Source organism: Pyrus communis, chromosome 6 (assembly GCF_963583255.1).
Source record: "Pyrus communis chromosome 6, drPyrComm1.1, whole genome shotgun sequence".
Taxonomy (NCBI): Eukaryota; Viridiplantae; Streptophyta; class Magnoliopsida; order Rosales; family Rosaceae; genus Pyrus; species Pyrus communis.
Window position 1 is genome coordinate 18868374 of NC_084808.1, and position 13727 is coordinate 18882100.

Sequence of the window (13727 nt, forward strand, 5' to 3'; positions counted from 1 at the left end):
ATTTCAAAAATCTCATTTGTTATTTGAAATTTTCTATAATTAGAAAATAAAATATATTTGTGAAAAGTGTATGATAAAATTTTTGAAGTGGTTCCAAATCTAATACTAGGTCGTTAGTTTGTTGGGTTGGTTGTGCAACTTTCTTACGGTTGGACTTGGCGGCGACTGAGCCTCCTGAGCTGAAATCAGCGAAAGGGAAAAAATGGAGGTAGAGTGCTACGTGGTGGTGCACAACATAGCCAAGAGGCACAACGTGGGCACGCTCGCCCGAAGCGCCACCGCCTTCGGCGTCTCAGAACTAATTCTGGTCGGCCGCAGAGAATTCAACGCCTTCGGCAGCCATGGCTCCACCTCTCACCTTCGCTTTCGCCACTTCCACTCTCTCCAAGACGCTCGCCTCTACCTCAAGGTCTCCTCTTCTCTTTCTCCCTCTCTCTCTATCTTCATTTCTTTGATTTTGGTATTAATCTTCGATTTTGTGTGTGGGTTTTAGGAGAGAGATTGTGATATTTGCGGCGTTGAGATCACTGATAATGCTCTGCCTGTAAATCATCACCCTTTCACCAAGAGCACTGCTTTTCTTCTTGGCAATGAGGTAATTATCATTTTTTTACAATTTCCCAGATGGGTTATTTGCTCTGTAACTATTTACTCAATTGGAAATTTGGATCAGGAACTTTATTGTTGGCATTTATGCTTGTAAAGTATTGTACTTTTGATCATGGGTTCTTGGGTAATTGCTTGTTGGGATTTTTTCGATATAATTTGATAGTTTGAGAAGGTTTTTCCACTGCAATTCAACAATCTGGTTCTCTGTATTTTAGTTTTGAGTTGAACTTTACTCTGCAATCGGTTAAGCACTTGTAAATTAGCTACATTAGGATTAGGTGAATATCCCTTTATATATTTCTTTGTGTTGTTTGTAGGGAACGGGCCTTTCTGCTAAAGAATTGGAGATATGTGACTTCTTTGTGTATATTCCGCAGTATGGAGGTGGTACTGCTTCCTTGAATGTGACTGTAGCAGCTTCTATCGTGCTGCATCAGTTTGGAGGTACTATAAAAACATAGCCTGTACTCCCGCGTTTTGTTTTTCTTCCCTTCTGTTACGGCCTTGTGGTTCATGCGCTTTTATGTGATGTTTCACTGCATAAGCAAGAAAAGTTACCGTCACTAGGATGATATGAATTGTTTTGATTATTGTCTTGGAATCTACTTGGTGCCCGAATATCATTTTCTAAGTTCCCATGTCATTATGTTCAATCACCAAACCTCATTTATCCTTCTCTAGAATTCATCTTAAATATTATATGCGAGTCGTTTGTCTGCCCATCCTACCATTTATCGACCTTTACGATAGCGAGTTTTCTACATCTCCCAATATAAATTCTTGGGGTCTGATTCTGTCACTTGGCGCCCACTAGTCAAATTCTTGGAGAGGTGGGTTAAGGTAGGCCTTTAGTTTTAAGGCCTAGCTAAGCAGAAAATTAGAACAAGATCAGTCGATCAGATTAACTTTTTTTTTAATGACCAAAATTGTTTGAACTTTGACTGGAACTACTGTACCAGCTTAGAGTTAGTATTGCACAAGATAATCATTCCTTTCTTTCTAACTTGATTATTTCACTGTTTAATAGAAAGTGAGTTTACATTTCATAACAGACACCCGATCATAATAAGAAAATCCTTCCTTTGAACCATGCCAAGCACATGTAGGTATAATTTTACACTACTTTTATGATTCTTCTTATGTTCAACTTATGAAATTTCCCATCCACGGTTATCTTCAGTTTGGGCTGGCTTCCCTGAGAGGACTCGTGAAGGGAACAAGTTTATTGTGGCAGAGAAACCGGTAAAGCAGACAAGACAAAGTTTTTGTGCAGAAACAGCAGATTCCGTCGTTGAAGAGCGAAAATGCAGAAAAGAATTTGCTGCTAATGGTTTCTTTGATGAGAGTGGAAATGACAATTCATCTTCTAACCTTTTAGATGGATTGTTTGCTGATGTAAGAATATAATATCTTTGACATCATATAAGCTGAAAATCATTTAGATGGGTAGTACACACCTCAACTGTTGTAAACGAAAAAAGAAGGAACAGTTTGTGAGTTTTATGTATCGTCGGCAGCGTGCATAAGATACAGTTTCATAGATTGTATTGTTAGTGGCATTGATTTTGTTTCAATTAGTATGACGACATACGGAAACTATTACAAGGTTTCCTTGGATTGTTCTTCGTGCAAGAAAATTCTACATAATTGTTTTACTTTTCGCTTGTTGATCTTATTAGTCAGTTTTGCATTTTTGTCGTTAATTTTAACGCCCGAATTTTATCAAACGGTATAAAAGATAGTTCCTTTCCTATTAAGATCAAGTTATAAATTATAGATTGAAAGTTTAGAACACAGTTTAAACTTGTTACATTCATTCCAAAGAGAGAAGGAAAAAGAATTAATCAAACTTAGGCAAACTACTAAACAAACAATATGCAAACCACAAACTTGCGTGAGCGCACACTTTTGCTATATTTACCACTTGAGTCTTGTGGATCAAATCATGGTTCAAGAGCTTAGGAAGCAGCCGGCTCCGAATCCTGTGAAGAATCAGAACTCGACGACGGGTACCCAATTCCATGGCGTTTATTAGCTATATTTACCACTTTGGGTCATGTGGTCAAGTCATAGTTCAAGAGCTTAGGAAGCTGCCGACTCTGAATGCTGTGAAGAATCAGAACTTGACGACGGGTACCCGATTCCATGGCGTTAAATAATAGCTATATTTACCACTTTGAGTCTTGTGAATCAAGTCATAGTTCAAGAGCTTAAGAAGCCACCGACTCTGAATCCTGTGAAGAATCAGAACTTGACGACGGGTACCCAATTCCATGGCGTTTATTAGGGAACACAAGGAAAACAGTTCCGGCTATTGTACCAATAACCGGAGGCAACACCTGTAGCAAAACCTTCTCAGTGGACTCAAACCCTGGATAATAGCACCTGACAGTGTTGGCGTCCAAAAGTGACACAACTGCAAACACAATCAAGGAAAAGAAGGCATGCACAAAGTCCCCAAACCTAAGCTTGTAAGCAGACAAGTCCACAGAGTTGGAACTTGTTGAGGGACAAAGCCCCTTGCTTGTTGCCACCCCATAGTGTGTTTGTCCATCACTGCCCTGTCTGTGAAGGAAGCAAAGCAGCAGGAAAAGCTGGAAACAGTGATGAGAATGGCGCTTAGTTATTTGTTGACAGCGGTGCAGTTGCCGTTGTTGGTCAAGACAGGGTTGAGGAACTGGAACAAGAAGACTGTGCCGATTGGGAGGAGCTTGATGAGGTTGCCTCCGTATGTTAATGTTCTGTCTCGAACGCTTTTGTTTTTGGTGGTGTTGTCTTGGATTTAGAGGAAGAGCTAGTAGAAACCCCCATTTTTTCCGAATTAAAGTGTTTTTTTGACGGAGTTTATAGAAATGTTATTTGTGACGTGTTGTAAATTGTGGTTTTTGTGAGAGAGATTTGGTGTGTATTTATAGAGAGATATAACAGAGGGAATTGATTTGGAGTAGAATTGCTTTCACGTTGACAGAAAACATGGCATTGTCGTGTTCAGATGGAAAGGTGGCTTCTATTGGGATGGTGCTATCCGTAGACCTATTTTTACTTCTCACACATATTTTCACTTTTTGGTTATCAGATTGAATGAAATGAAGAAGATTAATGGACAAAAATTAACAAAAGTGTATGACAAGTAAAAAGAAATGTGTGAATAGCACTACCTTTTATTTTTAGAAGGGGTGGGCTTCATTTCTAATCCAAGTTTTGAAAATTAATGTTGTTAGATTTCTGTACTCCCAACATTAAGGATACATATCCTTAAAGAATATTGAATAAAGGGACATAAACAAGGAAAAATAGTGACGAGACTGTTGTGCATCTTATATACATAAATCGTATCAAGATACATATGGAGCCAGTTCAATTGGTCATGACAGTCTTCCAATCTATTTCTATTCAAACTCTAATTCTCTTCTCTGTGAATTAGAATATTGCATTGTCAACAAAATCATATCAGAATATATAGTATTATGTCCTCCTTATATAGGCCCTCAATGAGCCCTTAGTTCCCCTGCTCAAACATCTTTTTTCCTTTGCATTTAATGCGTCGATTACATAGATTTGACTTGCTAGATGCTCCTCTACCCCTTGGCCGGCACGTGGTGACGAAGTGACATTTGTGCATGTCTACTTGCATGCTTTCTTGGGACAACATAAGCCAAGCACCGCTCTGGAGGTGGTGGAAGCCTGCACGTGAGCGCCCTATATGTCAACCTTTATGCCCTTTCATAGGTTTCTATTCCCTCGGATGGCTGCCACGCAGGCCCGACCTAGGCCGTGTGCGGGCAGGGCGACCGTCTGGGGCCCAAAAAAATTGGGGGCACCAAAATTATTAGGGTGATATATTTATATATGTTTTTGTAAGAGTATAAATTTATAAAATTTGGTTTAGTGACAAAGAAATTTAACTAGAACTGGTGGTTTTGTTGTTTAAAATGAATGAAGATGTCTTATGTTCAAATTATCATGTGTGCTTATTTAGATTCCAATTTTTTTAAATTTCTTTTCATAACAATATAAAACTATAAAATTTGCCTAAATGATCAAGAAGTTTAATTAGAAGCAATGGTTATTGTTGTTTAAAATTAATGAGAGGTCCTAAATTCGAAATGCTATGTGCATGTTTATTTTTTTCAATTTTTACAAATTTTGTTTGGTTGTTAATTTATTTACTAGCTAGTAGCTATGTGGGTTGCTATTTTTAAATATCTGTTCCAATTCAAGTCTAATCTTCAACAAAAAATAATACGTAGACTAAATTTTTATACCAAATTTACAAATAATATTACGTGTCATCAAAAAGTTTAATTTAGTGTTCATTCATTACTTATAGTCTTATATTGACGAGGTTAGTAAATAAGCAAGAACAACTCACGATATATACAAAAACACTTTAAAAGTTCAAATGGAAAACAAAACTCATATTCTATCTACTTGAAAGCCCGAAATTTTTTAGTTCCCTTCTCTTGATACAAAATAAATTAATTATTTTGTATTTCTAAATTATTGAGTTTGAAGTGTTTTTCTAAATATAATTTTATCGATGTTTTACGTGTGAAAAAAAATATTTTTTTTTTATATGAAATGAGGGCACACTTTTTGACTTCGCCCCGAGCCTCAAAAATCTCTAGACCGGCCCTGCTGCCACGTGACCTAGAGGTGATGTCTGAGTAGGCTTGCCCCTCTGTTATTAGGGGTTTGGATCCTCGCCGGATCCCCTCCCTGGGATCCTAGGGATCAACGAACACGAACTCTTGATCAAAAATCGTGCGGCCACAATTTTTTTCTTTTTTATATTTTTCACGCAAAACGATGGTGTTTTACTTTTAAAAATATAAAAAAGCATTTAATTGGGACTGCACGATTTTTTATCAACGGTCCATGTTCGTTGATCCCTAGGATCACCAAGGAGGGAAGGGAATCCGACGAGCATCCAAATCCTGTTCTTGGGACCTCGTGCGAAAGAATTGTCAGAACACCAACTTGCATCTTGGCAGTCGGGAAATACTTTTATAGGGAAGCGCTCAGCCTAGTTGTTGATATGTAATCTAGACTGTCTTATGTTGACTCCCATAGCACTCCGGGTCGTCTTCCTAGCCTCATCGGGCTTGGCCTTCCTTTGGGCCAACCCCTTGAGGTCGGAAAGGGTGGGCTTTATTTCTAATCCAAGTTTTGAAAATTATTGTTGTTGAATTTCTGTACTCCCAAGATTAAGGATACACATCCCTAAAGAATATTGAATAAAGGGACATAAACAAGAAAAATTAGTGATGAGATTGTTGTGCATCTTATATACATAAATCATATCAAGATACATATGGAGCCAGTTCAATTGGTCATGACAGTCTTCCAATCTATTTATATTCAAACTCTAATTCTCTTCTCTGTAAATTAGAATATTGCATTGAAAACAAAATCATATCAGAATATACAGTATTATGTCCTCCTTATATAGGCCCTTAATGAGCCCTCAGTTCCCCTGCTCAAACCTATTTTTTCCTTTGCATTTAATGCGTCGATTACATAGATTTGACTTGCTAGTTGTTCCTCTACCCTTTGGCCGCCACATGGTGACGAAGTGACATTTGTACATGTCTACTTCCATGCTTTCTTGGGACAACATAAGCCAAGCACCGCTCTAGAGGTGGTGGAAGCCCACACATGAGCACCCTATATGTCAGCCTTTTTATGCTTTCATAGGTTCCTATTCCCTCGGATGGCTGCCACGTGACCTAAAGGTGATGTCTGAGCAGGCTTGCCCCTCTGTTCTTGGGGATTTGGATCCTCGCCGAATCCCCTCCCTGGGAATCCTAGGGATCAACGAACACAGACCATTGATCAAAAATCGTGCGGCCACAATTTTTTCATTTTTATATTTTTCACGCAAAACGATGGTGCTTTACTCTTAAAAATATAAAAATCATTTAATTGGGACTGCACGATTTTTTATCAACGGTCCGTATTCGTTCATTCCTAAGATCCCTAGGGAGGGAATCCGGCAGGACAAGGATTGTCTGGCTGCCCACTTCCAATGCCCTCCCGTGCCCTCCTGTTTTGTGTGGTCACGGTTAAACCATGTCAACATTTTATATTATTTTTTTATAGAGATAATAAGACAAAAATAAATAGTAATATAAAATGTTGGAGTGACTTAACCGTGACCACACAAACAGGAGGCCACCGAAAGTGGGAGGGCAGACAATCCTTAGCATCCAAATCCTATTCTTGGGACCTCATACGAAAGAATTGTCAGAACACCAACTTGCATCGTGGCAGTCGGAAAATACTTTTATAGGGAAGCGCTCAGCCTAGTTGTTGATATGTAATCTAGACTGTCGTGTGTTGACTCCCATAGTGCTCCGGATTGTCTTCCCAGCCTCATTAGGCCTGGCCTTCCTTTGGGCCTGTGCTGCTTCGGGCTGGTGTTTCTTTGGGCCCTTTGAGGTCGGAAAAGACCCCGCATTAATCCTAGGACTGAGTTCGGTTCAAAACGGTTCGGTTTTTTGCCAAAACCGAAATCGAACCGAAATTTTGGTTCGGTTCGATTCATTTTTTTCGATTTTTTTTCAGTTCGGTTTTTTTTTGTTTCGGTTTTTTCTGGTTTGGCTTTGGTTTTTTCGGTTTTTTATTTTTATTTTTAAATGATGTAAATGGAAGGAACCTACCTATCAACCTCCCAGTTCTCATATATCAGAGAATTGAGAGCCTTAAAATCCTGAATATATTCAAGTAATTCAACTACTTGTGATCAAGCAGAACGAATTCAAATTTTCAAAAGTTAAGCAAATACATAAACATATATTCTTCAAGGAAATGTACATCGCCAGGATTCAAAATTCAAAAACTTTAAAATTTACAAAATCATGAAATAACTCAACAAATTAACTGATTGATGCAAATCGAAAAAAAAAAAAAGCAATTGGGTTCTTCTAAATACCATAATTGGACTTCAATAGCGCATGCCCAGTGCCCACATTCAAATTCATAGTCAAGTCCACAATAGATCTAGAAAATTCCAAAACATATTCAGAGAAAAATACAAACTTTTTTACCTTCAATTACATAAATTTCAAATGGGTAACCATACAATTAAAAACCTATGAACTGACAAATAAATAAAACCACAACCTTTGTTGCAGCGATATCGCCATGATTGTCGCAAGCTCTTTCAATTCCTCTTTTCGTCGGATCTCGAAAAGGGCGAGGGAAAATCATAGTTTGGAAAAAGGAATCCGCGAGGAGGACAGGAGAAGACTGGAGAGAGAGTGATTTGGAGGAAGAGAGGAAGGAGAGGGAAAGGGAGGAGGGAGAGAGAGAGAGAGAGAGGAAGCAAAGGCAAAGAGGAAGCAGTGGACGGAACAGAGAGGTGTTTGAGATCTGAAATGAAATGGGAGTGAGACGGCTAGGGTTTGTAAAGTCAAGAAATTTTATAAAGCATTAAACATAAGAAACCTATAAATAAATTACTGGTACAATTATAACAACACACAGCCTACAGTCAAGTTGGCTTGCAACAACCAATCCTAACCCATAGGGAAAGGGTTCAAACCCTGACGACAACATGTATTTTTTAGTATTTATATATGATTTTTTTTTCGGTTCGGTTCAGTCCGGTTCGGTTTCCAAACCTCAAAAATCGAAACCGAACAAGCCAAATTCGGTTCGGTTTTTTTTTGGTTCGTTTTTTTTCGGCCTCGGTTCGGTTTGATTTTCGGTTTTTTTCGGTTTTCGGTTTTTTGAACCCATCCCTAATTAATCCTTCCTTTCTTTCTCGCTTGATTATTTCACTGTTGAATAGAAAGTGAGCTTACGTTTGATAACCGACACTCGATCAGAATAAGAAAATCTTTCCTTTTTGAATTATGCCAACCACATTTAGGTGTAATTTCAACATCTAGGTAGACCTTTAGTTTTAAGACCTAGCTAAGCAAAAAAATTAGAACAAGATGAGACTATAAGATAACTTTTCTTAGGGACCAAAATTGTTTGAACATTGACTCAACTTACCAGTCTTAGAGTTAGTAGTGCACAAGATAATCATACCTTTCTTTCTAACTTGATTATTTCACTGTTTAATAGAAAGTAAACTAGTTTACGTTTGCTAACCAACACCGATCAGAATAAGAAAATCTTTCCTTTTGAACTATGCCAACCACATGTAGGTATAATTTTACACTACTTTTATGATTCTTCTTGTGCACAGCTTATGAAATTTCCCACCCACGTTTATCTTCAGTTTGGGCTGGCTTCCCTGAGAGGACTCGTGAAGGGAACAAGTTTATTGTGGCAGAGAAACCGTTAAAGCAGACAAGACGAAGTTTTTTGTGCAGAAACAGCAGATTCCGTCATTGAAGAGCGAAAATACAGAAAAGAATTTGCTGCTAATGGTTTCTTTGATGAGAGTGGAAATGAAAATTCATCTTCTAACCTTTTAGATGGATTGTTTGCTGATGTAAGAATATAATATCTTTGACATCATATACGCTGAAAATCGTTTAGATTGGTCGTACACACCTCAACTGTTGTAAACGAAAAAGAAGGAACAGTTTATGAGTTTTATGTATCATCGGCAGCGTGCATAAGATCCAGTTTCATAGATTATATTGTTAGTGGCATTGATTTTGTTTCAATTAGTATGACGAAGGATGGAAACTATTACAAGGTTTCCTTGGTTCATGCAAGAAAGTTCTACATAATTGTTTTACTTTTCACTTGTCGATCTTATCAGTCAGTTTTGCATTTTTGTTGTTAATTTTTACGCCCGAATTTTATCCAAGGGTATAAAAGATTGTTCCTTTCCTATTAAGATCAAGTTTTAATTTATAAATTGAAAGTTTAGCACACGGTAAAAACTTGTTACATTCATTCCAAAGAGAGAAGGAAAAAGGATTAATCAAACTTAGGCAAACTACTAAACAAACAATATGAAAACCATAAACTTGCGTGAGCACACTTTTACTATATTTACCACTTGAGTCTTGTGGATCAAGTAATAGTTCAAGAGCTTCGGAAGCCGCCGACTCCTAATCCTGTGACGAATCAGAACTTGACGACGGGTACCCAATTCCATGGCGTTTATTAGTTATATTTACCACTTGAGTCTTGTGAATCAAGTCATACTTCAAGAGCTTAGGAAGCTGCCGACTCCGAATCCTGTGAAGAATCAGAACTTGACGACGGGTAGCCAATTCCATGGCGTTTATTAGGGAACACAGAGAAAACAGTTCCGGCAATTGCACCTATAACCGGAGGCAACACCTGTAGCAAAATCTTCTCGGTGGACTCAAACCCTGGATAATAGCACCTGACAGTGTTGGCATCCAAAAGTGATAGAACTGCAAACACAATCAAGGAAAGGAAGGCATGCACAAAGTCCCCAAACCTAAGCTTGTACGCAGACAAGTCCACAGTGTTAGAACTTGTCGAGGGCCAAAGCCCCTTGCTTGTTACCACCCCATAGTGTGTTTGTCCATCACTGCTTGTGTAACTGTCTGTGAAGCAAGAAAAACAACAGGAGAAGCCGCAAACACCGATGAGAATGGCGCTTAGATATTTGTTGACAGCGGTGCATTTGCCGTTGTTGGTCAAGACAGGGTTGAGGAACTGGAACAAGAAGACCGTGCCAGTTGGGAGGAGCTTGATGAGGTTGCCTGTGCATGTTAATGTTCTGTCTTTGATGGTTTTGTTTTTGGTTGTGGTTGTCTTGGATTTAGAGGAAGAGCTAGTAGAGCCCCCCATTTTTCGAATTAAAGTATGTTTTGACGGAGTTTATAGAAATGATATTTGTGAATTGAGTCGTAATTTGTGGTTTTTGTGATAGGGAGATTTGGTGTGTATTTATAGAGAAATATAAGAGATGGAATTGGTTTGGAGAGGAATTGCTTTCACGTTAACTGAAAATATGGCGTTGTCGTGTTGAGATGGAAAAGGTGGCTTTTACTTTTAGAAAGGGCGGGCTTCATTTCTAATCCAAGTTTTGAGGATTAATGTTGTTGAATTTTAGCCCTTTAGTACTACGATCTAATGGTATTCCTATTCACTTATATGTAAGAGGTCTTAGGTTCGATTCTCGCCAAATGTGAATTTGAACCACATAGCAAACCCATTGTGAGGCTTAGCCCACTCCCCTCCCCTTAGTGTTGGTAATATCGCTCAAAATTGTAAAGTTAACAAACTTAATTAAATGATTGTAGATGGGATCAGGAGATGGGCTGAAATTAAATGGATACAAAGATGCAAGTGGTTCACCCATCAAAACTGGGCTACATCCACCGTGTTGCTCTCAATATATTGATTTCAAGGCTAAATAGCGCTCGGCTGATACATTCACTCTATTATCTCTAATTCATCTGACCTTGATATTGTAGGTCTTTACCCCTTTATTTTGGCCTCTCCCTCTTTGGGCCTCTCAAATCGGCAGTTAATGTGTCAACCACTTGCACTAGCTTACTAACGCCTTTCTCCCTATTCTGCTAGACCCTTGTCAGCGAAGTGACGTTTTAGTTGTCGGGGTGGCGCACCTTTTAAGGTTCATGCGGCTCAAGCATCCCGCTCAGACCTCGGTTACTCCGCCTAGCCTTGCCGAGCACTATCTCGCTACGCTTATGTTCCATCTTAGGCCTCTCTTGTCAACTGCAAGTCGCCGTATGGTTTGATTGGCACTTGAATTGTTATGCCCTTAGAGACTTGTGCCATAAAGCTATCAGCTTTATGTAGTTGGGTAGGCCTAAATGGGCACAGGGTTAACATGAATAAATCACCAACAAGATAAATGAGTGATCAGATTGTTGTGCAATCTTATATACATAAATCATATCAAAATACATATGAAGCTGGGTCACAGTTGGCGAGGACAGTCTACCCACCCACCATTCAAACTCAAATTCTCTTCTTGTAAATGAGCCCCCCCCCCCCCCCCCCCCCCCCCAACAAAAAAATAATAATAAATAAACTTATAAGGAGCTCCCACTTTCATCTCAAAACTTTAATTTTAGGTGATTACCTTTCTGAACTTTTATAATTGGACAATTCCCCCTGAACTTTAATTTTAGCCGATTATCCCCTGAACTTTTATAATTGGCAATTTCCCTCCTAAACCCTAAACTTCAAACAAAAAATATACAGAATGAACTAACGGGAAAGAAGAAGAAAAAACAATATATTGTCCACATTAGGGATAAAATTACATTTTTACAATTATAAAATTAAAGCTCATAGGGAAATAGACCATTTATAAAAGTACAGGGCATAATCGACTAAAACTAAAGTTTAGGAGGGGTAATTGGTTAAAATTAAAATTCCGGAGAAATTGACATCTCCCTACAAGTTTAGAGAGGGAGGAGGGAAATTTGACAAATACCTCCTTGTAAATTATAATATTGCATTGTGCCATTGTCAAAGAATCATATCCAGTTTTATGTCAACGATCTTATAATGATCTATATCGTTTTCTTTTTAAAACAAAACTTATTTTCGTTTTTTTATAGTTATTTAACTTATTTTTAGCAAAAACTTGTACGTAAACTTTGTTTGAAAAAGAATACTCGACTTGTAGGAGCTTAAACAGTGATAAGAGCTTAACCAACGTGAAATGCATGGAAGCCAAGTGCATTTCCCAGTATAAAATAGTTTGATTTCTTTTTTTTCTTCTCATCATTTTGATCTTAATTATCACATAAATAATTAAAAAAAGTATCGTATATGTGGAATGCGTGTATCGAGATCAGCTAATACATGTTATAGTTTGAATGAATAATAACATTATGTCACATTATTCTATGATATGAAAACTTACTCGTAGAGTTGTACGTGTATATGTAAATATGCTTAATGCGTGTAGGATATGAGCATAACGGTCATTACCTTAGGATCTGCAACAAGCGTGTGTTTATAGGGTAGGCTATTTTTCTTTTCGGTTCGAAGCAGGCTAATTTTATCAAAGAAAAATGGACTAATATTGAATTAGACAACTCTAGCATATAAAACTATATGCAATTTTGTAAAATTCCAAAATTAGCCCGGAGCTACGGCTACCGAGTCCGGCCCCGATTTGCAATATAATTCAGTCATTGTCTTAAGAGTAAATGTATTATTTCCTATATATTAAGAGAGCTGCTAAATCCATCTCATTGTCTTATTTCTCCATTCACGTTATATTTACACCCATTATAAAAAGTTAAAAAATTAAAATATTTTTTTTTCACACACTATTATTCCTAAAATAACCCTATATATAATTAGAGATAAATTTCTCTTAAAAAAAAAATATAAACAAACCTTCTTAAAAAAAAAAAAAAAGGTTTTCCTTTCCAAATTCCAATTTGAGTGTGCTTTTTGAGATGCTTAGCAATTCGCATTGTCATTGACGTATAGTATTTTCTAGCTATTCAGCATCAATTAATTCATCTGTCCGCTATTTTCAACTTTAACCATGTGGATGTTGTATCCTAAGTATATGGTAAACTCAATGCATTTTCGGTCCTCTACGAGGCATAGAATTTCTCAAATGCATTTTCGGTCCTCTCATATTTATAAGCAAGATTCTAAAAGGCTAGTCGGGCGGCGGCCCTATCTGTCTAGGCAGAGCTTAGGTGATTTTTTTTAATTTTAATTAAATTTATTACATGATATATAAATAAATTTATACTTAAAGAATAAATAATTGTACTTTGATATATAAATTGCAAAATAAAATGACATATAAATTATAAAGTATTTAAATATACTGAAATATGAGAACACGCATATGATAAGTGTTCATCCAAGTATTCAAAAAGTCTTGTACAATTTAATGAAAAATAAAATAACAAAAAGAAAGCCATTTATTTTTTGTCGAAATGAGAGTGCAACCTAGGCAGGTGTCTAGACCCTATAAGCATCATTTCTTAATTTTTAAATGTCTAACAATTAATTGAAACGGTGGCTAGCTGTCTAATGCTTGAAAAGAACCTAGGCAGCATTAGGTAAGAATTTTTAGAACATTATTTATAAAAAAGATAATCAAGTCGCTGGTGCTGTTGCTGTTGCAAATCTTGGCACTTCTTCTATTGGTTTTGTTTAATGGGACTCTCCTGTGCTTTCATTTTTGGGTATGCCATGCCATATTAGTTATAGAGAAATAC

At 37.4% G+C, this 13727-nt stretch overlaps 2 protein-coding genes and 1 pseudogene across 2 annotated transcripts; 1 reads left to right on the forward strand and 2 right to left on the reverse strand.

Moving 5' to 3' along the window:
• The first annotated feature begins 90 nt into the window (after positions 1-90).
• Positions 91-2264, forward strand: LOC137738048 (uncharacterized). The gene is made up of 4 exons (XM_068477652.1): positions 91-409; positions 494-595; positions 927-1053; positions 1790-2264. The coding sequence occupies exons 1-4, from the start codon at positions 203-205 to the stop codon at positions 2014-2016; spliced, it is 663 nt and encodes a 220-aa protein (XP_068333753.1). The 5' UTR covers positions 91-202; the 3' UTR covers positions 2017-2264.
• A 555-nt stretch (positions 2265-2819) lies between these two features.
• Positions 2820-3420, reverse strand: LOC137736676 (protein DMP2-like; annotated as a pseudogene).
• Positions 3421-9457: 6037 nt separating this feature from the next.
• Positions 9458-10424, reverse strand: LOC137735925 (protein DMP2-like). The gene has a single exon (XM_068475278.1). The coding sequence runs from the start codon at positions 10342-10344 to the stop codon at positions 9736-9738; it is 609 nt and encodes a 202-aa protein (XP_068331379.1). The 5' UTR covers positions 10345-10424; the 3' UTR covers positions 9458-9735.
• Positions 10425-13727: the final 3303 nt, after the last annotated feature.